The sequence below is a fragment of the Cygnus atratus genome, chromosome 17 (genome assembly GCF_013377495.2).
Source record: "Cygnus atratus isolate AKBS03 ecotype Queensland, Australia chromosome 17, CAtr_DNAZoo_HiC_assembly, whole genome shotgun sequence".
Classification (NCBI taxonomy): domain Eukaryota; kingdom Metazoa; phylum Chordata; class Aves; order Anseriformes; family Anatidae; genus Cygnus; species Cygnus atratus.
Genome location: NC_066378.1, coordinates 14,042,733 through 14,064,287, shown reverse-complemented (window position 1 = coordinate 14,064,287; position 21,555 = coordinate 14,042,733). Strand labels below are relative to the sequence as shown.

Below are 21,555 nucleotides of genomic sequence, written 5' to 3'. Positions count from 1 at the left end.
AGATCCTCACATTGATTACACTGTATTAGAAAACGGTAAATTATTTATCAGGCTTTCTGACTTGTGATTAGCGTAAAGCTGTTCTTGGATGCAAATTGGAATTGTAATTAGACATGTAGAAAACCAGCATCTGAAACCGGGTTTTACTGAAGCAGTGTACGGTACTTTTTTCCTTTTGTAGCCAGCGTAATTATCAAAGAACACTTTGCACATATAAAATGTCGATTTATTAAAAACAGAGACAGTTTTATTTATGCCTCATCAGTGAGCTGAACCTGGTCATGAGGATGGCAAAATGTTAGAGCTAGCAGACCTCAGCTTCTCACACTTGATTTCTTATTCCTGCACTGGAAGGGGAAAGCGAGCTCCCCCACCTCTGACGCTGTATTATTTGGCTTTCAGTGAAGTTAATTCTTGAACAGAGCAACACTTAAAAAAAACAAAAAACCAACAACAAAATCTTCAGCAGGTATCGAAGAGACCCCAGCCACTAAGAGTCAGCTTATTACTTCAGGGTACTCCGGGGTCACGTACTCACCTCCCGGTTCCATGCAGTTACCAGTACACCGTTAAGATTTCAGAAGAAGAAACATTTAGGTTTTACACCTCACCAATTGCAAACGGTGGTCAGCTCTTGAAAAGTATTTTTTCCTTACTTAAAACCAATTACTTTAAACTAGAACAAATCCGTGTTTGCTTTTGCTGACCCCCCATCTCCCCCACCTTTACCCCCCCCGACAGGAGGCACAGTTCACACCCCCACCAGCAGGCACGGGTCGAGCACGTGCTCATTTAAGACAGAAGAAGTGTGAGAGCACGCTCCCCAGACAGATCCCAGAAGAGCTACTGTAAGAAAATTCTAAATTCTAGAGATTCTAAAACTGCCTTTGCCTTCAGCCACCCTCCCTGCAGGTAACAGCCAGAGTCTGAACCAGACCTCGGGCACATGAGCAGAAAAGGGTCTGGTTACAGGACCCCGTTTACTAGCCCAGACAGGGTGAAAACAGTGATAATTTCATTAGAGTTGTGCTGTCTTTTCATGTTAATTATCCAAGCCTTAATTAGTAACAGGTAAGAGCTCTATTTAAATGTTTCCTTTCCGCGGTAAATTGCAGTCCAGGAAAAACCGAGACCCAAGTGTCGAGCCCTGAGCTGCCAAGATGCTTTTCACCCAAAAATGTCAAAGCACTCCGCACATCCGCCTCGCCAGCCTCGCTGCACGCCCTCGCAGGACGCCAGGGGAGACGCGGAGAGACACCACATGCATCTGAAGCAGGAGAACCAAGCAGAGTGTCATTATCCGTGCTGGAATCCAGCCCAGAGCTCTCCTCCTGCCCCTCGAGATTAGCACAGCAGTTGAGTAAGGAAATTCAAGAGAGGATTTTTGAGAGGCTGGGTCGGACTCGGACCCAGCGCAAGTGCGAGCAGTTGCTCCTGGGTCCTCGTCGCGGTCCCAGCTCCCCAAGACACCGGCCCTGAACCCCAGCACCCAGAGACACCCAGACGGGATCACTGGGGAGAAGCTCCCAGGCAGCAGGGCAGAGCCAGCCAAGAGCTCGGCCTGGCCAGGGGCAGCGGCTCAGCTCTCGGAGAGTGCGTGCAGCACTTGGGCGTTTAAAGACGAGGAGGAGTGCAGGGTCACGCCGGGGGCCCCGATGTCGGTCTCCCAGCATTCAAATCCGCAAGCGCACAGATCTCGCTTGGCTGCTTCCACGGCCAGCGGGGTGGTGTCTGCCAAGAGGGAGGCAAAAACAGCCGGCGGGTCAGCCAGGCCGTGCCTGGAGGCAGGGAGGGGCGACCACGTTCGCCCCCGTGCCACGCCGGGCGGGCAGAGGGGCACTGACCTGGTCGCAGCAGGGTGATGCCGCAGCCGCCGCCGCCAGCGCCGGTGAGCTTGCTGTGCAGGCCGTGCGAGGCCGTCACCCGGCACAGCCGGTCCAGGGAGGGGTGGCCGACTCCGATCACGTTCAGGTGGTGCTGGTTGATATCGAAGAGTTCCTAAAAGCGATTGCACAGAGAGGAGATGAGCAGGCGTGGTGGCAGCAGCTCTTCCCGGCCATGGGTCCTTCCTCGGGAAGCTGCGGGGGGCTGCCCTGCCTTCCCGGCCACCCGACAGCCACCTCGTGTCTGCGGGGAGCTTGGCCACCAGCACACCTTGGCGTCCAGCAAGGTTAAGGCCAGAGCCTGAGCCCCGTGCTGCTCATCTGACCCCATCCCATGATTTGCGCTGCTCCTGCCCACCACCGTGACAGCGGTACAGCAGCTTCTGGACCTCCTCACTCAGGAGGGAGAAAATCCTGGTCGCAGCAAGCTGCTCACAGATGTTTATTCCAGGCCCTAAATCAGAACTCCCCGATGCCTCCTGGCTGTTTTCCCTCTCCCCGTCACACAAGTGCTGAGCTGGAGACTGTGCCGAGCGCCTTGCTGGCTGTGGGAAGGGCACTGAGCCAGCACTGCTGGCTGTCACCTGCCCTGCGATCCACCCAGCATCACTAAATCCAGGGTTCTTCTAACACAGCCAGGTCAGAACCAGCCCTGCTGGAGAGGAGACATGGAGTTGCACACTGCAAGCCCAGGGAAGTAAGGCTTCCCCCTCTGTGTGGGCTGCAAGCCAAGGGGCCTCTCACCAGCACCGCGCCGGGCACCTGGCACCCAGCACAAGAGGGGTCAAGAGGAGCTCCTGCCCTCCGGGAGCAGCACGAGCCTCCCCGCAGGCAATGCCGCCCTCCCAGCAGGGCTGCCTGCACGCCTCTGTGCCAGCCAGCCCCCAGCGCCGCTGCTCCTGGGGAAAGCTGCCGTGGGGACAAAGCCCGAACGCCCCAGGTGACAACAGCAACAGGCAGGGGTCAGGATTGCAGCTTCTCTCTGCCCCGTACTGGAGGTGCAGAGCTGCGGAACAGGGGGAAGCGCTCAGCTACCTCTCACAGAGCAAACTCTGGGCCATGAAAGGACATCAGACCCCCAATGACAGCAGCATCCTCCCAACTCATCGGCACCGTCAGCGGGGGAAGCTCGCTCTTAACAGTGTTGGTCTGACACCACAGAACTCGGTCGTCTTCCCTACAGGTACCTGCTGCCCCTCTTGCTGTCCCGGAGGGTGCCACAAGCAGGAGCCAGCTGGGACGGGACCCAGCAGCACCCCGTGCTCCCAGCACCTCCCTGCCTGCTGCAAGCTCACGGTGAGCAGGGAGGGGTGCTGAGCCGGGAGGGGTGCTGCGTGCGAGCTGTGAGCTCTGACACTGCCATCCCTCAGCTCCGCTCGGGTCTCCTGCCACCACCACACAGGAGAGGACGATGCGGGAATAACCCTCTACCCACCTCCAGAGCATTTCTGCTCTGTGCTGGAACAAACGTGGGAAGACGAACCAGCCCGCTGCAAGCACAGCGCACGTATCACAAGTTTTGTGCTGGGCTGGACGGGCGCCCATCGAGAGGCTTCTTTACATGCCTGAGCGAGGGCACAGCGCTCCCCGTGACGATCCAAGACACCTGTCATCTGCTCCAAGACCTGCCAGGAGTCGGCTGACAGCTTATGACACAGTAGACTAGTTCGACGGTTCGAATGCAGGGCTGCCCAGAACTGCACGTTCCAGAAGCAGCCAGATGTGTGTGCACATGTCCATGCTGCGCGTGATAAACTGCGCCTCCGTGGGCTCTTCAGACTCGAGACGAACCCGCAGCTTCAGTACAGAAGGCAGCTCACTGCAGCTCTGCCCCTCACGGGACAGCCCCGGGGAACTGCACCGCTGGTACGGACGGGTCGCTCAGCACCCGTGGCCAGGTTTGCCTCAGCTGGGCACCACCACGCGTCCTCGCCCCGCACGAGGCGGTGCTGCAGCGCTCCCGGCACCGCAACGAGCTCCCCCAACCTTGGCAGCGATTTCCCCCCACGGCAGCAGCCTCTCCCCCTCTGCACAAAGCCAAGCCGAACGCAGATCTCCGCATGCACCTCATGCATCAACGTCAGGTCAGCTCTGGGCACAGCTCCGTTTGTCATCCTCTGGAGCCAGGACGAGCGCCGAGCGCCGGGAGCTGGCTCGCGACCAGCCCCTCGCCGACCGGGGGCTGCTGGGCTCTCTGCTCTCCGCTCCAGCCCCGGCAGTGACAGAGCAGCAGACGAGCGAGGCTGGCGTCGCAGCCCAAACACACCCCACACTTTTCAGACAGAAACAAAACCTTTAGGGCTACGAGTCCCCAGAGCACCAGGTCTGCTCCCTCCCTCCCCGTCCTCTGTGCTGCGGGAAGACACAAAGAGCATTTTCTGTCCCCCAGCTCCCAGAAGGGCATTAAGAGCAGAGCACGCAGACCACAATTTCACTCCGACCTGAATACTTCCTGCTATCAAATTCTTTCTTAGCCCTAATGGTCTTTAAATGACATTTTGATGTTCAACAGTAACAGTGTCTAAAAATACTGGCGAACAAGCCCCTTACCTCCAGCACAGGGTAATACTCCGGTGATGGATTTGCAGGCATCGCTTCCAGAACACTTTGGCACTCCTGAGAAATGGCATCGATGGAGTCCAGCACTGGGTTCATTATAGCCGGGAACTGAGAAGCAGGGAGGCAAGATGTGAGCAGACTGCTTGCTGGACCTCAGGCCACCCTGATAAAGCCGCCCCGGCCTTTAGGAGCTGCACAATTCCTTGCCCCCCTCAGGGCTCTAATTCACAGAAAAACCCAGCGCAGAGCAGGGCAGTGCCCAGACGCTCACACCTGCAGAAACTGGAGGAAGAGAGGGAAACAGAGGGAAGCAGCCCAGAGGAAGGAGCTGTTCTGTTCATGGTGGCACACTGGTGATTTCTGCAGCGAGCCCTGTGTGCTGGAGGGAGGGAAGGAAGCTCAACTCCAGTCGCCAGGCGCTAGCTAGGAGCGAGTTTGAACACAACAACCACGAGAGCTGCCTGCGAGCCCTGCACAAGGAGGTCAGGGCTCACTAGGGTTATCTCCTATCTCCCCCCAGCGCACGCCCCCAGCCCCGTGGCCACGCAGGCGCTGCACCTTCAGGATCTTCTCCTTGACCCCCGCCACCAGGACCTTGGTGCTTCGCGGGACTTTGGTGTTGGTCAGCAGGATCCTCAGCATCGGCACCCTGCAAGCAACAAGACACGGTCAGCCTCCTTCCTTCGGGAAAGCCCCGCAGCTCCCAAGCCCACCGGGCCTCTCGGGGCCTTCAGTTGAGCACAACAAAGATAAGGGTCCCATTAGTTTGGGGGAAATTAGGCAGGTGCTCAAGCACCGGCTGGATTCAGACTTGTTCCTCTCGGTTACAACGAACAACTGCGCTAGCACGATAAACGGGACTAGCGTATTTACTGAAATCTGTGGTTCTCAAGTAAAATCCTTCCTTTGAAATACTGCGAGGCTGGCCAGCAGTAGCCATGAGCTGCTAATAAAGCAATTTCATGCACTGGGGAAGATTTTAATGATTATCCTCCCGTGGCAGGAGGCATTCAGGGCCTGGACCTGCTCTCTGCAGCTCGCTTTTTACACAGCCCTGCCATCAGGTAAGCAAGAAGTTTCCCCCTCCCCACAATGTCATTTGCTACCAGGAGCAGATCCGTTCCTGCTGCCCATAATGCCATGAAATTAATATCGATCCTCTGCGCTGTGTTCATCTGATGTCGGATAATGACCAAACATTTTGCTGTTCTCGCCCACCCCAAACCAAGACGACACTCAAGCTCCCCACACCCGGGACGAAACGGGGCCGCGGAGCCCCGCGGCTCGCAGCCTCATGCAGTGCCACATCCGCCCGAGGCATTTCTGACATGTTCCACCCACTGCACGTAAGAGTTATTTTTAAGCTCCAGTATTACCTCTTTAACGATTTGATTTTTCCTGATTGGTATCTCAGGGCTCCACCTAAAGTGAAACACACGCATTGTCTCAGCGCACAGCCAGCCGAGATAAGGCGGTATTGTCAGAGACAGAAGGTCTTTCATCTTCAGAACCTCACCCAGAGCACATGACAGTAATTGCAAGGAACACCAGCTAAATGAACCATGTTCGCAGGCAGCATGAATCTGCCCGGCCCCGCTGACTTAATGAGAGGCTCTCGCTGGACACGGTTAACCCGGTGACTTTCCCTCTGCCCCCCTCTACCTCAGGATCACAGTAATTTATTTATTTTTCTAAAGGCAAAGAGTTTGGCCAGCATTAAATCTTTGCTGAAAAAGAGACTCCAGCAACGATTCCCCGGGGTAGAGCCAAGCGTGCTGGTTTCAGACGGGACTGGACGTTTGTGCTCGTGTCAGCAGCTGTCCGCTAGCAGGGAACTTCCCTGTCCTGAAGGATTCTCTCGCCTGGCTCCGGCTTTACCAAAGCAAAGGTCTCATTAGAAAGATTATTAAAAGGAAAAGGACACTTCCAAAACACTTGGAAGTCTCTGCTAATTGAAACTGCGTGACAGCTGTCCGAGTGCATTTTCTCCTGCCTTATCCTGGGGACAGGATTACGTTTCTTTGTTCGTACCAGAACGTCTCGGTTCTTTGCAGCAGGGTCTCTGCCCCACAGCACCTGCCCGGGGGACGCAGATCCCTGGTGTAAACGCAGGTCTGCCAGCCCCCCGGCTGGCTCCAGTCCCAGTTACGGACGGGGCTCACCACCCTCCAGAGCTGACACGCAGCCTGCGCTGGAGAACAGAAGCGTGGCTGCTGCTCTGGCACCCAACAGCCCCTCAGCACCCGCATTTAGGGCCGGGGAGCAGCACACACGCACGTACCCCAAGTGGCAACAGCGTTGTCCACACCCGAGGGATTGCCGTGGATCACCCGCTCCCCCTGGAAGGCCCAGCTGTTGATCAGAGCCATCTCTTCTCCCGTCCACCTGGAAGGCAAGAGAAAAGACTCAAAACCACGAAAAACGGCACACAAGGAGCACAGCAAGCACAGAAGCGGATCAGGGTCAGCTCGCTGCGCACCCAGCCCCATCCACACCTCCCAACACCGTGTTACCACACACTGCCCTGAGATCCTGCTCAGCGACACGCAGGACGGCGAGTTTACACGCAGATGAGAACGCCAAAAGTTGCACCCCACACATGCAGCTCCAGCCTCTAATTGCCAGCTGCTCAGCCGCAGAAGCCTCACAAATCGGGTCAGAAGATGTCACTAGAAGCGATGCTCGAGCAAAGGCTTTGATTTTTAGGGATTAACTCCTAACACTTCAAGCCACGCTGGGTGCTGGCACTTAAAACACAAAAGGGAAGCAAATGCCGAGGTGTTTATGCTGAGAGACACATGAACGGGCTCTCTGTTGCCCTGAAAGCAGTCACGCAGACTGGTAAGTGCTTGGAGAGGTTAAACGCTGGCTGAAGGGCTCGGTGCTGGGTCAGGCTCAGCCAGGATCGAGGCCCCTGACCGAACACACCAATTAAGGGGCTGTAGCAGCACAAAAAGCCAACACGGAGCTGCCGGTTACAGAGCACTTGCTGCCTGCAGCTTCACCACGCTGGTTCCTTCCCAAGCGTCCCCCAGTGCACCCGCACAGCCAAGCCCAGAGCTCGCCCGATTCCCAAACCCAGCCACGAGGGAAGCCCGACGTCCTGCAGAGCCAGCGGGTGCTCCTGCACCCTGCTCTAACACGCTCGGACACGCGCAGGCAGGCGTCTATCCCTCTCCTGGCACACAGCACTGCCCGCCCTACAGCCCCCGCACGCCCCACGGCGCTGCCCGAGTGGTTCTAATGCTCCGTGGGATCAGATATCCCAGCACCGGGACCTTCTGCAGAGATCAGGGACCTTCTGCAGAGATCAAAGCTGGCATTTGGTGTAGCAACAACGTTCGGTTTTTGGACCGCGGGGCCCAGGAAACAAACTGTGTGACGGCGGCAGAGGCACAGACGTAGATTTTAGATAAGCACCAAGCAGCCCTACAAGAAATAAGGAACAGCCGCTGACCCCTGCTAGGGTAGGGCAGAAATTAGGGGAGCCGCCTGCTACCTGGAAGCCTCCTCCTCAAACTTCCCACGTTCCCAGGCTGCAGCTGAACATCTTCATCCATCTCCACACATCTTTAATTTCACTTGCCAATATTTAATCTGCGAAGCATTCAGGAAAACAGCTCACACCACCGCTACTCAAAATAGAAGCGCAGTTTGCTGTAAACCACTTGTTTTTAATCCTCTTCGAGAGGCTGCGATTCTTCGCGACACAGGAGTCATTATATCACGCTGTTCTTTTCTTGCAATGCTAAGCAAAAACCTTCTGAAGTCTGACACCCCCATCTCTCACTTACCCCTCTGCACGCCAGCTGGAAGAAAAAAATTACGCTGTATTCAAGCTGAAGCTAAGAAGCGTGAGCAGGGAATGAAGACATCCTTGCTGCTCACTGGCTGGTTTAGCACTGGCCTCTCGTTTCTCACGTCGTGTGCTCGGGCAAACCTCCCCGTGGTCACAGCTCACAAACCCGCTCTAGGAACGTGTTTCTGGGTCAGTCTGCAAGCTCAGGGTTTGAAGCTACCCCCTCTCACGGTCTCACTCTCAGGCCCCCCCAAAATCCACAGAGCCAGCCATAAAAGGCTGCACCTGGCAGGGAAGGAACAATAGAGGATTCTGCAGCTCCAGCTGCGATACGCATCTCTAAGCAGAGCCTCCTCAGACACACAGCAGAGCAGAGCAGTTTTTCAAGGTTCAACTCCAACCGAAAGCCACGCAGGGGAGAGGGAAAGAAACTCCCTTTCAGCAGCCCCTGATAAAGGGCAGACTCAGGCAAGAAATCAGAAGGAAACCTACCACGTGCAGAAAAAAAATCCACGTGAAGATGCAGGGAAAAAGAAGGTAGAAAGGATCTTTGACTCTTTGACAACTCAAAGCAAAACCTAAAAGATGCTCAGGGACAGAGAAGAAATAGAGGTAAAAAAAATAAAACACCACATTAAAGCACGTGTTTTATTTTCTTGGCAAAATAAAGCTACCTTGCCCTAGACAGAGTAAGCAGTGGGTTAAATGTGCACGTTTGACCGAGTCTCTGCATCCAGGTGCTTTTATCAGGAGAACAGAACTGTAAACACGATTCGCAGGTCAGAGCCCTGGGACAAGACACGCCTCTGCTGCTGGAGCACAGGCAGCAACAGGGAGGGAAGGGAAACGAGCCGAGCTCAGGGTGCCACAGCCACGGCCACAGCCAGAGCCTGAGCCCAAGAGACGGCCGGACAGCCCAGGAGAGGCGCCAGCGCCAGAATTTGCTCGGATAAAAGGAAAGACAGGGGCACAGCGGTCACGTTGCGGGATGTACTGATCCAAACAGAACCCCCCCAGCCAGGGACATCGACCCCACACTGTGCCATGCTGCTGTCAGAGAGCAGAGCTGCCCCCGCGGCGTGCTTCCAAGGCATTAGTTACCTGGCTGTGGTCTCTCCGTCCTTCAGAGGGCAGGAGATGGCTCCGCAGGCGTGCAGCAGCGCCGCCGCCAAGCACACCGCATAGGCAGCGCTTGACCCCAGCCCGGCTCCCGTGGGCAGCTCAGACCACACCACGATGTCCACGCTGGGAACATCTCTGAAACACAAAGGGCAGGCTTACAGCGACCTCGAATCCCATCTCGAAACAACCTTTCGAAGGTAAAAGATGCCATTTAGGACCGATCACAGGAAAAGCTGCTTGAAAACCGGCACCATCAGCACACGCACCCGCCGCACGCAGGCAGCTGAGTAGCCTCACCGAGCCATTGTACCAGAACAAAGCCTGGCTGAATCGGATCTATGATTAGCACAGCTCGTCAAGCAGCTGGGAGGGGCACCCTGTAACCAAATACTTGAGTAGCACCATAAAGAGACCCTTCAGAGACTGTTGCGTGAATTTAAATATATTTTAAGTGAAGACCGAGTGTCACAACTTCCCAACCGCACCGTTACACCTCGCTGGAGCAAGAAGCTGCCGGGGATGATGAAGGGCGCACGTGCCCGTGTCCACGTGGCCTCTTCTCCACCGACTGTGTCAGGGCTGTTACGGACCCCAGCATCAAAGCCAGGAGCCTCTATCGGCAGGTGAGCGGTGGGAACCACAACCTGGTGGTTTCAGAGCAGGCTGGTCACAGCCCCAGCGCTGTCACCGAGCAGCAGAGACTGCAAAGCAAGTCTCTGTCACGTTCCTTCAGCCTTCGGTCCTTGGCTAAGAGTATTGGAAACAGGCTGTGATGGTGCTGCACGTATCACACCTCGCCCCAAACACCCTTTCAGTAACTTAGATTATCACCAACTGCGCTGATCAAGTTTAGAAACTGAAACAGCCGTGAGCTGTGGTGACCCCAAGTTCTCAAATTTGGAAGGAGACCCAGCTTAGCAGAGGGATCAGCCACTCAATTCACAGCTCGTTTCCGTAGGTGTTTCTCCTACCTACGCTAAGCCCGTATGCAATGAGCCGCCTGCAGGGCAGGACGCCTGTCTGTCTGTCTGCTCCTACTGACCGTGCAGGAAGGGTGGGATGAGCCGCTCTGACTGCAGCATCTCAAAGCCAGATGTGTAAGCGAGAGCCAACGACTCCCAGCCCACCCGCTTGGGGCACCCCACCCACCAAATACACCAGCTCTGAAGGGGTCTCTTGAGGTGCCCAGAACCTAAATAAAGTGCGATTCCCTTTGATTTCTTACTTTGCCTGAAAGATTTGGTTTCCTTCTGTGACCTTAAAGACTCAATTAACGCTGAACGCCCAAAACACGTTTATTTTGGGGCAGGAGGACAGCCTTACCCATACTTAGCTGAAATAGCCAGGCACATATAAAGGAAGGCAAGAATAGCAAGGCTGTCAGGAGCTGAGGCTTCGGCAGGGATTCCAGCAAACTCTTTCAGTGCTTCCAGCAGTTCTGCGCTGGGGGGCTTAGATTCATCAAAGTCAGCTAGGGAGGCAAGCAGGGGAGAATTCAAACACTTAGAAGCCAGGAAATTGTTAAACCTGAAAGCTGCATTTACACAAACAACTCTTGTTAGAGGAGGCAGACACGGACTATGAACTAGTTTCACGTTTTACCTACAAGCTTTCTGCTCAGGATAAAATAAAGCAAAACCACCAACCACCCCGAGAACCTGATCTTCCTCCATCCCCACACCTGCACCGTCTGACAGAGACTCCTTGCCTTCACTTCTCACGTGTGCCCATCCACCACCAGGCAGAATTTGGCAAGCCAAACGCTGGTTATTAAAGAACAGGGGCGCTGAGGTGCTTCAGACGTGTCTGAGATCCAACAGCCAGGGCAGGGATGAGCACAAGAGAAGTTCTGGCCGGTGCCGAGGTTACCGACGCGCTGACCCTGCAGACTTTGTCCTGCTAAGCAAACAGAGCCGGTGAGGGTCAGGGGAGCTGGTGACGGGACCTGCAGCGGGAAGGGACCCACGGGGTCACCCGGCACGAGACGCTGAGCGCCCGGGGGTGGCTGGGGCTGGCTGGGGCCCTTACAGACCCCCTGGTTCCAGCCCCCTGCCCCAACCCCGGGTCCCCCCAGCCCCATCCAGCCCGTGAGGGACGGGACACCCCCCTCACCCCGTGCCCCCGTCAGTTGATGAACCCCCCCCTACCCCTACCCCAACCCAACCCAAGCCCCCAACCCCACCCCAACCCAACCCCATACCCCCCCCCCCCCAGCCCAGTGCCGACCCCCCGGGACCCCCCGCTCCCCTCTCACCCTCGAGGCGACCCCTGAGGGCGCGGAGGCCGGGCCGGTCCCAGCTCCCGAGGACGCCGACGCCGGGCAGGCGGACACGGAGCCGCTCCTCGCCGCCGGGCCGCAGGCACAGGAAGGTGCGGAGCCCCAGCGCCACGGCCAGCGCCGCCTGCGGGACGAACGGGACGGAACGGGGAGTCAGGACCGGGAACGCGAAGCCCAGGCCCAGGCCCGTGGCGGCGCTCACCTTGCCGTGCACCACGGCGTGCTCCCCGTGCAGGATCACCTTCCCCGGCGCCGACACCACCAGGCCCCGCTCCGCCATCGCCGCCCGCCGCCGGGCACCGCGCCCCGCTCCGGCTTCAGCCGCCGGCCCCGCCCCGCTCGCTCCCAGCCAATCGCGGGGCTCGCAGAGGGGCCGGGGCTGCGGGCTGGCCAATCGGGAGGCGGCGGCGCGGGGTGGCGAGGCCCTGGGGTGAGGCCGGCGGGGGCCTGGAGCTGGCCCCGGAGGGCTTGCGGCGGGCGGCGGCGATGCTGCGGCGGGCGGCGGCGGCGGCGGCCGGGGGGGTGCGGAGGCCGCTGGGGCGGCGGCAGCGCGGCGGGGCCGGCAGGTGGGGACGGGCCGGGGAGCGGGGCCCGGGGAGCGGGGAACGGGGCCGGGGAACGGGAGCGGGGACCGGGAGGGGGTGCGGGGAGCGGGGAGCGGGGCCGGGGATCGGGACCGGGGATCGGGACCGGGGATCAGGGCCGGGAACGGGAGCGGGGGCCGGGGATCGGGGCCGGGACCAGGGAACGGGACCGGGGATCGGGGCCTGGGATAAGGACCGGGGCCGGGACTAGGGAACGGGAACGGGAGCGGGGCCCGGGGAACGGGGCCGGGGCCCGGGAGCGGGGCCCGGGAGGGGGTGCGGGGACCGGGGAGCGGGGATCGGGACCGGGGATCGGGGCCGGGATCAGGGAACGGGATCGGGGCCGGGGATCGGGAACGGGACCGGGGAGCGGGGCCGGGCACCGGGCCCGGGGCCGGGAGCTGCCCGCCGCCCCCTGACGACCCCCGCCTCCCGCAGCCCCGCCGGCGGTGCCCGCGCCCCGAGGATCTACACGCGAACGGGGGACGGAGGTGGGCCCGGGGCGGCCGGGGAGCGGGGCCTGCACGGCCCTGCCCGGTCCTGAGCGCCCCCCGCGCCTGCCGCAGGCTTCTCCAGCACCTTCACCGGGGAGAGGAGGCCCAAGGGCGACCGCGTCTTCGAGGCGCTGGGCACCACGGACGAGCTGAGCTCCGCCATCGGGTGAGCGCCCCGCGGGGCTTCCCCCGGCCTCCTCCCCGAGCCCCGGGGGGCTGCAGCCCCGCTCACCCCCCTCTCCCCGCCGCAGGCTGGCCAGCGAGTTCGGCGTCGAGAAGGGGCACGCGTTCGTGGAGCAGCTTCACAAAGTGAGTGCTGCCGGCAGGCCTTCCTTACCCCGCGGCCCCGCCGTGTGCCGCGCTGGTTTTAGGCAGGATGCTCCCGTTGACACGTAGGAATTTAATAAACTTAGCATTAAAATATTCGAACGAAGCATCCCATAAATATGTAAGGCTCTGAGCCACAGTTACCCCCCGAGAGACAAACTTTAACCAGGAAGGAAACCGGCAGCTCAAGCAGATCAGTTGCGGGCGGATAAACGTATCCACGTGTACCCAGATCTGTGCCCCCACACGTCACGGACGTGAGTTAAGCCTTGTCACGGAGCCTCAGGTTTGGGATCAGGGCACCAAAACTACGTGGGCGCGATGGTGGGAGACTGCTCCCACCGTGGCATTATGTGGGTTTTACTAACTGGCTTTGCTGTGCACAGGACCTCAGAAGGAGCTAATCGGAGACCTTATAGAGCTTTACCAGGCTGCCTCTGAAACGTCCCGTGCTATGGAGAGATGCTCCTTTCAGAAGTGGATGTGACACCGAGCCAGCACCATCTCCAGCTGTTTGTCACTGCCATTCTCTCAGAGGTCGCTGGCTTGGTGTCCCACCAGCAACCAGATCCTGCGAGTGCTCCTGGTCTACTCTCGCCAGGGTCATCCAGGGCGGTTTAATGTGCCAGTGAAAACGAGTACACGCGATAATCTGGTTTCTCATAAAGCAATTAGGGAGCATGTACCTGATCCCTCCTGCCAGCAGGCTGGGGATGATGAAGAACAAGGGTCGGATCCTCTTTAATCAGCACAACCAGCTGTCGCCTCCCAGAGCTTGCTGTGGTTGTACTGGAGCATCAAAGGCTGGATAACGTAAACACTTCTTATTTTTGTCCTGATTGCCACATCTAGGTCCAGTGTATGCTGCAGGATGTGGGCTCCAACATCGCGACGCCTCTCTCCTCAGCCAGGGAAGCTCACTTAAGTAAGCCCCAGAGGATTCTCCTGGGATAACAGGTCGTGAACCCACGCTGTGCTGGACTGGCGCTGGGAGGCTGCCCCAGCGTGCGGCAGTGAGAGCTGCCCAAGGGCTGCTCCACACCGTGTGGCTGGGTGCTGGGCGGGTACCGCGTGGTTCCACGAGCTGCTGCTGCTGTGTCTGTGTGACTCGAGCGATGCGAGTTGGCCTGGGGCGCCGCCGCAGCTGCTGAATGGGGAGCCAGCCCTGCTCCAGCAGGAAGAGGATTTTGGGGTGCTTTCTTAGTGCTTACCAATCCAAGCATTGTGAAAGGAGAGCCCCATCTGTGGAGTGAATGATTCTGCATTTCTTGCAGTTGACTCTCCTTTTCCTTCTGTAGAACGAACTGCTTTCAGCGAGAAGCCTGTCCTGGAGCTGGAGCAGTGGATTGACAGCTACTCAGAGCAGCTTCCTCCGCTCAGAGCTTTCATCTTGCCTGTAGGTATTGCTCGTGCCACTCGCTGCCAGGAGAAGGCTGGCTCTGTTAGGGTAAATCTGCCCCACCACTTGCTGTGGGAGCCAGGAGGAAACAGGTTGTGAAGCTGTTATTTGTGCTGACAAATAGCGAAGAAAAGCACGGAGAAGGACCAGGCCGAGTTAAATTTCCACATGCTTCTGCATTTAGATCTCTCTTCCCAGTTGCCTGGCCATAACAGAGCGTTTGTTCGGCTGCATGTGTGTAGAATGTGATGAGCTTTGCTGCAGTTGTCCAACGAGGTGGACGGCTGTCTGTTAGCAGGCACTGATGTGCTGTTTCGTTGTCCTTGCAGTCGGGAGGTAAAAGCAGCGCCGCTCTCCATTTTTCCCGAGCCGTCTGCCGCAGAGCTGAGAGGTGGTGAGTGTTGGCTCTTGGTGTAACTGAACAAAATCAATAGAAGATGATCAGACTGCCACAATAACAGCAAACCAGAGAGAAAACTCATCTGCTTGTTATCGAAGTGACTTCCACGTGAAGCCACTTGTGTTTGCCTGAACCCGCCGTGCAGCAGCTCTAACCAAGCTGCTGCGGGTTCCCTGCTGAAGCAGCTGATGTTAAGGAAGATGTTACTGTAGGTGTGCTCTCCTTACAGCAGGGCAACCTAGTCTGCAAAAAGCTAACATCACAGTCAGTTGTTTCTTCAAAAGACAGCTAGAATGAGGGCTGTACGCCAGGCAAGAGGCAATGAACAGCTCTGTTCCCTCACCAAAATAAGGGTTCCTGTTTACCTGCAGAAAGGCATAATGATCCTTCAGGTTATTCACTTACAAGCTGCTCCCATTATTAAGTGAAACTCACTCATGGGTATCCTTTAGCGGAGCACATCTGCAGTCCTCCAGAAAGTTATGGTAACGATTTGTGTTACGTGGCCACCAAGGATTTCTCCCGGTGGAACTGAACAGCGCTCACACCTGCCACGGGGGATCAGGACAGAGGCTCCACGTGAGGTTGGGGTGTGAAGTTTGGTGCTCCAGCAAATTGCATTTATTTGTTCATTCAGAACTCGCAAGTTAAATGCACTAAAACTTTACTTTTCTTGTTCTAGCGTGGTTCCTTTAGTACAAGCAGGGGAAGCAGATCCAAACGTGGCCAAATATTTAAACAGGTAAAAAAAAAAAAAAATCCATCCACCTCCTTATTCTGTACCACTGGAGCGTGCTTGTTGTTGTTCCCTTAGCCACAGCACAGAACTGCGGGGTTTTACATCTCAAGGAGTTTCCCTTCCAGATTATGATCTTTGAAGTTTTAACAAGCAGCTTTTTAAAAAGTATGGTTGCATGGCCTGTGCGTCTGTGCAGACACCGCTGGGGTGCTGGAGGGGCAGTGCCTTCACTTTCTTCTTGAAGGCGCTTTTGGGAGTCACTTTTTGTACGGGCTGTCTTTGCTTTGCTTTACCTGCACTTCTTGTGCCGTAATGGAACGTGCTTCGTTGCGTAGTGCACGCTGCTGGGTACATGGGATGTGAGAAGGGATCTCATTGCTTTTCCCTTGGTTTACAGACTGAGCGACTACCTCTTCGTTTTGGCGCGTTACGCTGCAATGAAGGAAGGGAAGGAAGAGAAAATATACATAAAGTCTGAGCAGTGACTGGGAGCTGGGACGTTTGCTTTCTAGATCATGGAAAGGTAAATCCAGGACAGTGCTTTCCTCAGGCATGGATAGAACAGAGAGCAGGCCTGCACTGGGAACGTGAGCTGCCGAGAACTTCCAACTGAAATAGCTAGGACCTTGTTCATAAATGCTATAAGGAACACAGCTGTTCTCTTCGGCCTTGTCCGAGTATCTCTTGTAGTAACACTGTGGCGCTGGTTTCAGAATTACTCTTTGTCCTAGATTGGAAATGAGTCAGGAGACTTTTAATAACTACAGCTGATTTCTAGAGATGTCTTAATTTCCCTGGGCAGTGGCAGGTTCTGTGGAAAGACTTTGACGGGGCTCTGAGGAATGAAGAAGAGAAAACAATCAGCTTCTCTTTGTAAGGCACAATGCTCGTGCAGAACAGCTACTGTGCCGAGATTCAGGAACTCTGTCCACAGGCTTTGAAATAATAAATGTGATTTACTTGTACCAAAGGGCCCCTAACTGTCATGCTTTAATACCGAGCCCAGCTTGCTTTTCTTTTTTAAGTTGCTTTCAATCCATCAGCCCTGGCTGGAGCTGAGCTGTGTAGATTTACAGGAACGCACTTTGAATTCTTTGGCTCGGGCTGCCTCTCCTTATGCATGTGAAAAATGTCTCTGTGCTGACAATCCCATGCATCCTCTGCCAGGAACGGGCTTGTGCAGGATGGGGATTCAAGGAGGAAGGGCCAAATCCTCCAGGCTAGGTGCAGGCACGACCTGTTTAGTTAGCTGGGCTTAACTCCGTGCAGAGCTGCCCTCCCAGCGCGCAGATCCCTTGGGCACACCTTGGTCACAGCATCCCCCTTTGCCTGCAGGTGTTTGAGTCCAGTTGTCAAATCCCTATCAGCTGCAGGGCACTCGGGTCCAGTTTGCAGATACAGGGGTTGTGGTGAGTAGCAGAGGCCTGGAGCCTTTTCAGCTGGCACAGCTAGAGGTGGAAGAGAGAGGCCAATACCCACAGATGTTCGTACCCCACACATTAACGGCCCTGGGAGTTTCACTGCTGTGGAGCTCTCAGCAGAGCGGATGTCCCAAAGCTTGGGGAATCCGGCTGCAAACACCACAATAAAATGCGGCGCTTCCAGCAGAGAAGACATCCTGTCGCAGAGCTCACCTAGGGCAGCCGAACACTTCATCTTTCAGAACAGCTGCACGTTTTGTTGTTTGTTGTTTTTTTTAACCATTTCTTATCATTTTCAGTAAATTTAAGTGTATCAATTTACATGATACAAGCTTAGCAGCCCAATCTTCTAGCAGCAAGCCAAAGGCACCTCCAAGTAAGTTGACAGAGCAAGCTAACTAAAATTCAGAGATCTCAGACTCGCTCTGTTGGAAGCTTTTTCAGCTTCCTGATGGATTGGACTGCCAAAAAACCTGGTAAGTAAACAAGTGCGTTACAGCCAGCTGAACGAGTTAACGCCTTGCTACCCACGTTGTAGGTAGAGCAGCCAGACGACTACAGTCTATGCAGTTAAAAGTCCAAGTCTCTTACAGCTCAGAAGTTCAATCTGTCTCACACACGTTCTTCCACGTGGGTTTAGGTTGTCCCTTCCTTGGGTGGAGGAGCATCACAGAAAACGGGGCTATAAGGCGATTACACAGGTTAAGAGCGCTCGTTTCGCACCAAGAGCGCGACTCTTGGTGGTGGGAGCTCTTAAGTCACGCAGCTTCCCCTGTTCAATTATTTAAGCAGGAACAACTTCAAAGTTGCTCCCCAAAAGTCTCTGGCTTTTGTGTTAACTTTTTAATCAGAGTGGGGTCAGAGTGAAGAATGCCCAGCGCTAATAGATACCGCTGGCTCATTATTCACCCTTTTTTTTTTAACGCATATTTCATGGCTATTGTTAATGCACATTTTTCACAGAGTAATTTTCCAAGCCTTAGCCTGTAACACATCCCAATGACAAATGCTCTTGATTTGGACTGTACCGTCAGCTGCAATGTCACATCAGACATTTTCTCAATGCCTGCTCCAGACAGGCCATCCAGTTTTATGATAGCTCTGTCTCAGTGATCACTATTGAACCTTAAGAATCCAGAGGCTTTTCAAGTTTAATTGAATAAAATTCTTAGCAATATAAATTCTTCATGAATGCTATATAAATCAGCTCCAGGATGGATTTATAGTATTTTCTTTTTTTCCAGCTGGGGGGAAGAAATCTCACTGCTGTTTTGGGACCAAAGCTAGTATTGTTTTGAGTGCAAGGAGGAATAAATTTAGCTACCGCACTTTTATACGATGTAGAGATTAAATTTATTAGAGTTCACTCAGCTTGCAGCTCGCCCCCTCTCCCTTTCTACCCAAACAGCCCCGTGCAATTGTTTCAGCACAGCCGAAGCCGGGGGGGGCTGATGTCTGGGGTGCCCCCCTTGTTCTGGGTAAGCAGGCAGTGGGCCAGTGCCTGAATTTAGGCACGAGCGTGGTTCAGGCTGAGAGCGGTCCCAGCCCCAGGCGGCTGCAGCTCAGCAGAGCAGAGCTCCCCCAGGGCCACGCTTGGCCCTTTGCAAGTTCACAGCCTGCAGCGCTCGCCCGCTGCTTCCGCACCGTGTAGCACAGCCCTGGCTGGATGAAAGGGACGCCTCTGTCCCAAATGCTGCCCCCTGACAAGGGAACTGCTGGCCGTAATGCTGCAGAAAGGCTTGGGTCCCCAGGCTCCCAGGGGCCACTGGGATGGAAGCAGGGACATTTCGCACCGAGCTCAGCAAAAAAGTTCCAGTGCGGCTGAGCTGGCATCTGCTAACGCTCAGGGAGCAGCACGCAGCAATGCATCAGAGCCTAGCAAGAGAGGGGACAGGTGAACAAAGTAGGAGTGAGAATTAAGTACAAGCTTTAAAATGAGCAAAGCCCCAGCGCTCTGGGTTAGCAGTTGTTTTCCCAAGTCCTTTGTCCCCACCTAGCAAATCCAGCTGTACAACACAGGGATTCCGGTGCCTGCACCTCATTAATATAACGGGAGGAAGGCAGATGCTTTGTCCGTGCTGACCGTATGCAGAGCCCAGACACATTCCTGCCTAGCAGGGTGCCTTATTTATGATTATGTTGGATCTGCCAGCGCAGACATATGTTGGTAAGGGTCGTTTATTCTTGTTTGTAAAATGTATGGCTGCTCCTAGCTTACGCACTGTCAAAACTGGAAGAACTGGCCCCAAAATCTCTTGCTGCATGATTGGATCAGACGCCTGTACATCTGTTAACGCTGTAGGAGCTGTAAAATGAAATAAGTTTCACTATAACTCAAGCACCTCGATTACTGCCACAATGTGTAAGCAGCAGAGCCGGCTGCTGCTCTTGCAGAAATGACACAAACATACATTTTTGCCAAGCTGTATGTAAATTTATACAAGGCAGCATTTGCTCTGCTAGCGCAGAGGAGGAAGGGCTGCTACGTAAGTGGGCCCCCACCCCGACAGGAGGTGCAGGGGCTGCATCCGAAAAGGAAGCCAAAAAGCCAGGGGCCAGCAGCGGTCCCGCACTGCTCCTGCCAGGCCGGGGGACCAGAAGGACGAGAAGGACCAGAAGGACCACAGGCCAAGTCCTCTGCAGTTGCAGGCCCCCGAAGCACTCATTTTGTCTGGAAGAAAATCCCTCCCTGCCCAAACAGCCAGTTTTACAGCACGGTAAGCCCCGGCTAGAAGGGGACAGGCATGCAGTTAAGGCACCCCCGGTAAGAGGCACAGTCCCTGCATCGGGCAGAAGCAGACTCGGCCCTGGCTGTGTTGCAGAAATCCATCCTGCTCTCCCACCTCCACAGCAGCCTGACCGCTCAGCACCTGCACAGGTCCCTAACGGGCTGCACGAGCTGGTGCGTGTCTCAGTAAGTGCGAGCAACCAGAAAACTGAGCTGCAGGACTGCTTTGTCTCGTGCCGCTCGGTGCTGCAGGGCACGTCCTCCCTCTCCGTCCCAACACGCAGCCAGCCCCTGCCCAGCGCACGGCCACGAGTGTATCGAGGGAAGGACTACTGGCCTGCAGCGGGTCAGGGACGTGGCACGGTCCTGGCGTGCATGGAGCCAGCCCCAGCAAGCTCCCCGCTTGCTGGCTCACCACGCAGCGACGGCGGAGCAGGCATTTTGCAGGCCTGGCTGTCTCTTGCCAGCTTTCTGCCTTTGCAGCATCTGCTGTGGGGTTTCTTTTTGCTGTTTTTGACGGCACCATATGCCTCGGTGTCAAAACAATGGTGCTTGCACACTGACTGGGAGCCCTCTTCCACGCTCCCGCCGAGCGCCCTCTCCCCAGCCGAGCCGAGTGCCCGTGGGGCTGCCCCGAGCGCCGCGGTCCCGGCTGGGGAGCGGGGCCGTCAGCACGGCGAGACCTGGCTTGGGGGGGGGGGACAACGTGGGGCTCTGAAGCTGGTAAGCGAAGGGCAGCACCACCACGTACGTACCCACCTGAACGCCGAGGGGAAGCTGGACCTGCGGCGACAGGCACAGCTCCGCACTCCTGCAAGGAAGCGTTCCCAGAGCCAGGCGAGGGGAAAAGCCCGATGCGAAGGGCCCCACACGGGAAAATCAGCAGGGGCTTCCAGCCCAGCTCCCTTTACCCCTACCTCCAAGAAGCACCTCTACTCTCCTGAAGGTACCGAGGACCCAACTCACAGCACCCTGTGGACCAAACAGCGTTTCTCCAAGCACCTTCTAAGGCCCAAGGACAAATCCTGCTCACAACAACCCTGCCAGGTCCCTCCAGGCTCAGAGCTGTTCTCATCGCCACCAGTAGCACCCCAGGAGCCCATCTCAGGGCTACCCGAGCACATGAGAGGATCCAGCCTGACAAAAGGGACGTCCAAGTGACAGCAGCCTCCACCTGCTGGCGGAGTATCAACGCCCCAAAGCTCTGCTCCCACCTCTGCCGTGCGCCCTGAGCAGGAGCACCACACCCAGCGGTTTCCCTGCCCCTAGGGGAAGGAAGAAGAGACGTCCAGCCATCTTACTCACACCAGGTTTATTTTTCTCTTCCCTGCATTTCTTATCCAAGGGATGTACCAAAGGCTCCACCGGCAGCAAGTCTTCCACAGAAAAAATAGTCAATCTCCCACGGCAGAGCCATCCTGCCCTGCAAGCAGCAGCGCAGGCAGGGACCAGACACACTCACAGCCCTCTGCTACGGGAAAAACGTGTTAAAGCCTCTCAGTCAGCCAGGAGTCAGCTACTCAGGAGAAATATCCTTGTGCACGCGGCCACCGGGGCATTTACCAGACGATCACGTTTTATACACCAGCTATAAAATCGGATGTGGCGTCTTGTAGTGCAATATTTCCAGGTTTGGAGGGACCTAGCAAAGGCTGCGCTAAGATCTCTTCTAGGAATTGTGCTCCTGAGGAATAAGGGGGAAAGGGGAGCAAAGATTTTACCTCACTGCGCTCAACAAAACGTCTCATCGAGCAGTCACTGTGCTCTATGTAGACACTGCGTTCTCCTACAAGAGGGATCTCGCGTAAGATTTCACGCTATG

At 56.1% G+C, this 21,555-nt stretch overlaps 2 protein-coding genes across 2 annotated transcripts; one reads left to right on the top strand and one right to left on the bottom strand.

Moving 5' to 3' along the window:
* Positions 1-204: 204 nt before the first annotated feature.
* On the bottom strand, positions 205-11,988 carry MVK (mevalonate kinase). Its single transcript, XM_035565777.1, has 10 exons — positions 11,844-11,988; positions 11,618-11,765; positions 10,687-10,834; positions 9,343-9,498; positions 6,724-6,827; positions 5,819-5,864; positions 5,001-5,091; positions 4,434-4,550; positions 1,845-1,998; positions 205-1,731 (listed from the first exon to the last, which is right to left on the bottom strand). Exons 1-10 carry the CDS (start codon positions 11,919-11,921, stop codon positions 1,580-1,582), a joined length of 1,194 nt encoding a protein of 397 aa, XP_035421670.1. The 5' UTR covers positions 11,922-11,988; the 3' UTR covers positions 205-1,579.
* A 77-nt stretch (positions 11,989-12,065) lies between these two features.
* MMAB (metabolism of cobalamin associated B) lies at positions 12,066-16,554 on the top strand. The gene is made up of 9 exons (XM_035565702.2): positions 12,066-12,207; positions 12,664-12,716; positions 12,792-12,885; positions 12,971-13,028; positions 13,899-13,971; positions 14,345-14,442; positions 14,775-14,839; positions 15,528-15,587; positions 15,982-16,554. The coding sequence occupies exons 1-9, from the start codon at positions 12,128-12,130 to the stop codon at positions 16,067-16,069; spliced, it is 669 nt and encodes a 222-aa protein (XP_035421595.2). The 5' UTR covers positions 12,066-12,127; the 3' UTR covers positions 16,070-16,554.
* The last annotated feature ends 5,001 nt before the right edge of the window (positions 16,555-21,555 follow it).

Excerpts from the sequence above, each read along its gene's own strand:
- MMAB (XM_035565702.2), top strand. The coding sequence starts at position 12,128 with ATGCTGCGGCGGGCGGCGGCGGCGGCGGCCGGGGGGGTGCGGAGGCCG. Across the intron at positions 13,972-14,344 it reads AGCCAGGGAAGCTCACTTAA|AACGAACTGCTTTCAGCGAG; the intron begins GTAAGCCCCAGA and ends TTCCTTCTGTAG. Across the intron at positions 14,443-14,774 it reads TCAGAGCTTTCATCTTGCCT|TCGGGAGGTAAAAGCAGCGC; the intron begins GTAGGTATTGCT and ends TTGTCCTTGCAG.
- MVK (XM_035565777.1), bottom strand. The coding sequence starts at position 11,921 with ATGGCGGAGCGGGGCCTGGTGGTGTCGGCGCCGGGGAAGGTGATCCTG. Across the intron at positions 11,766-11,843 it reads ACGCCGTGGTGCACGGCAAG|GCGGCGCTGGCCGTGGCGCT; the intron begins GTGAGCGCCGCC and ends TTCGTCCCGCAG. Across the intron at positions 10,835-11,617 it reads CCTCAGGGGTCGCCTCGAGG|CTGACTTTGATGAATCTAAG; the intron begins GTGAGAGGGGAG and ends TTGCCTCCCTAG.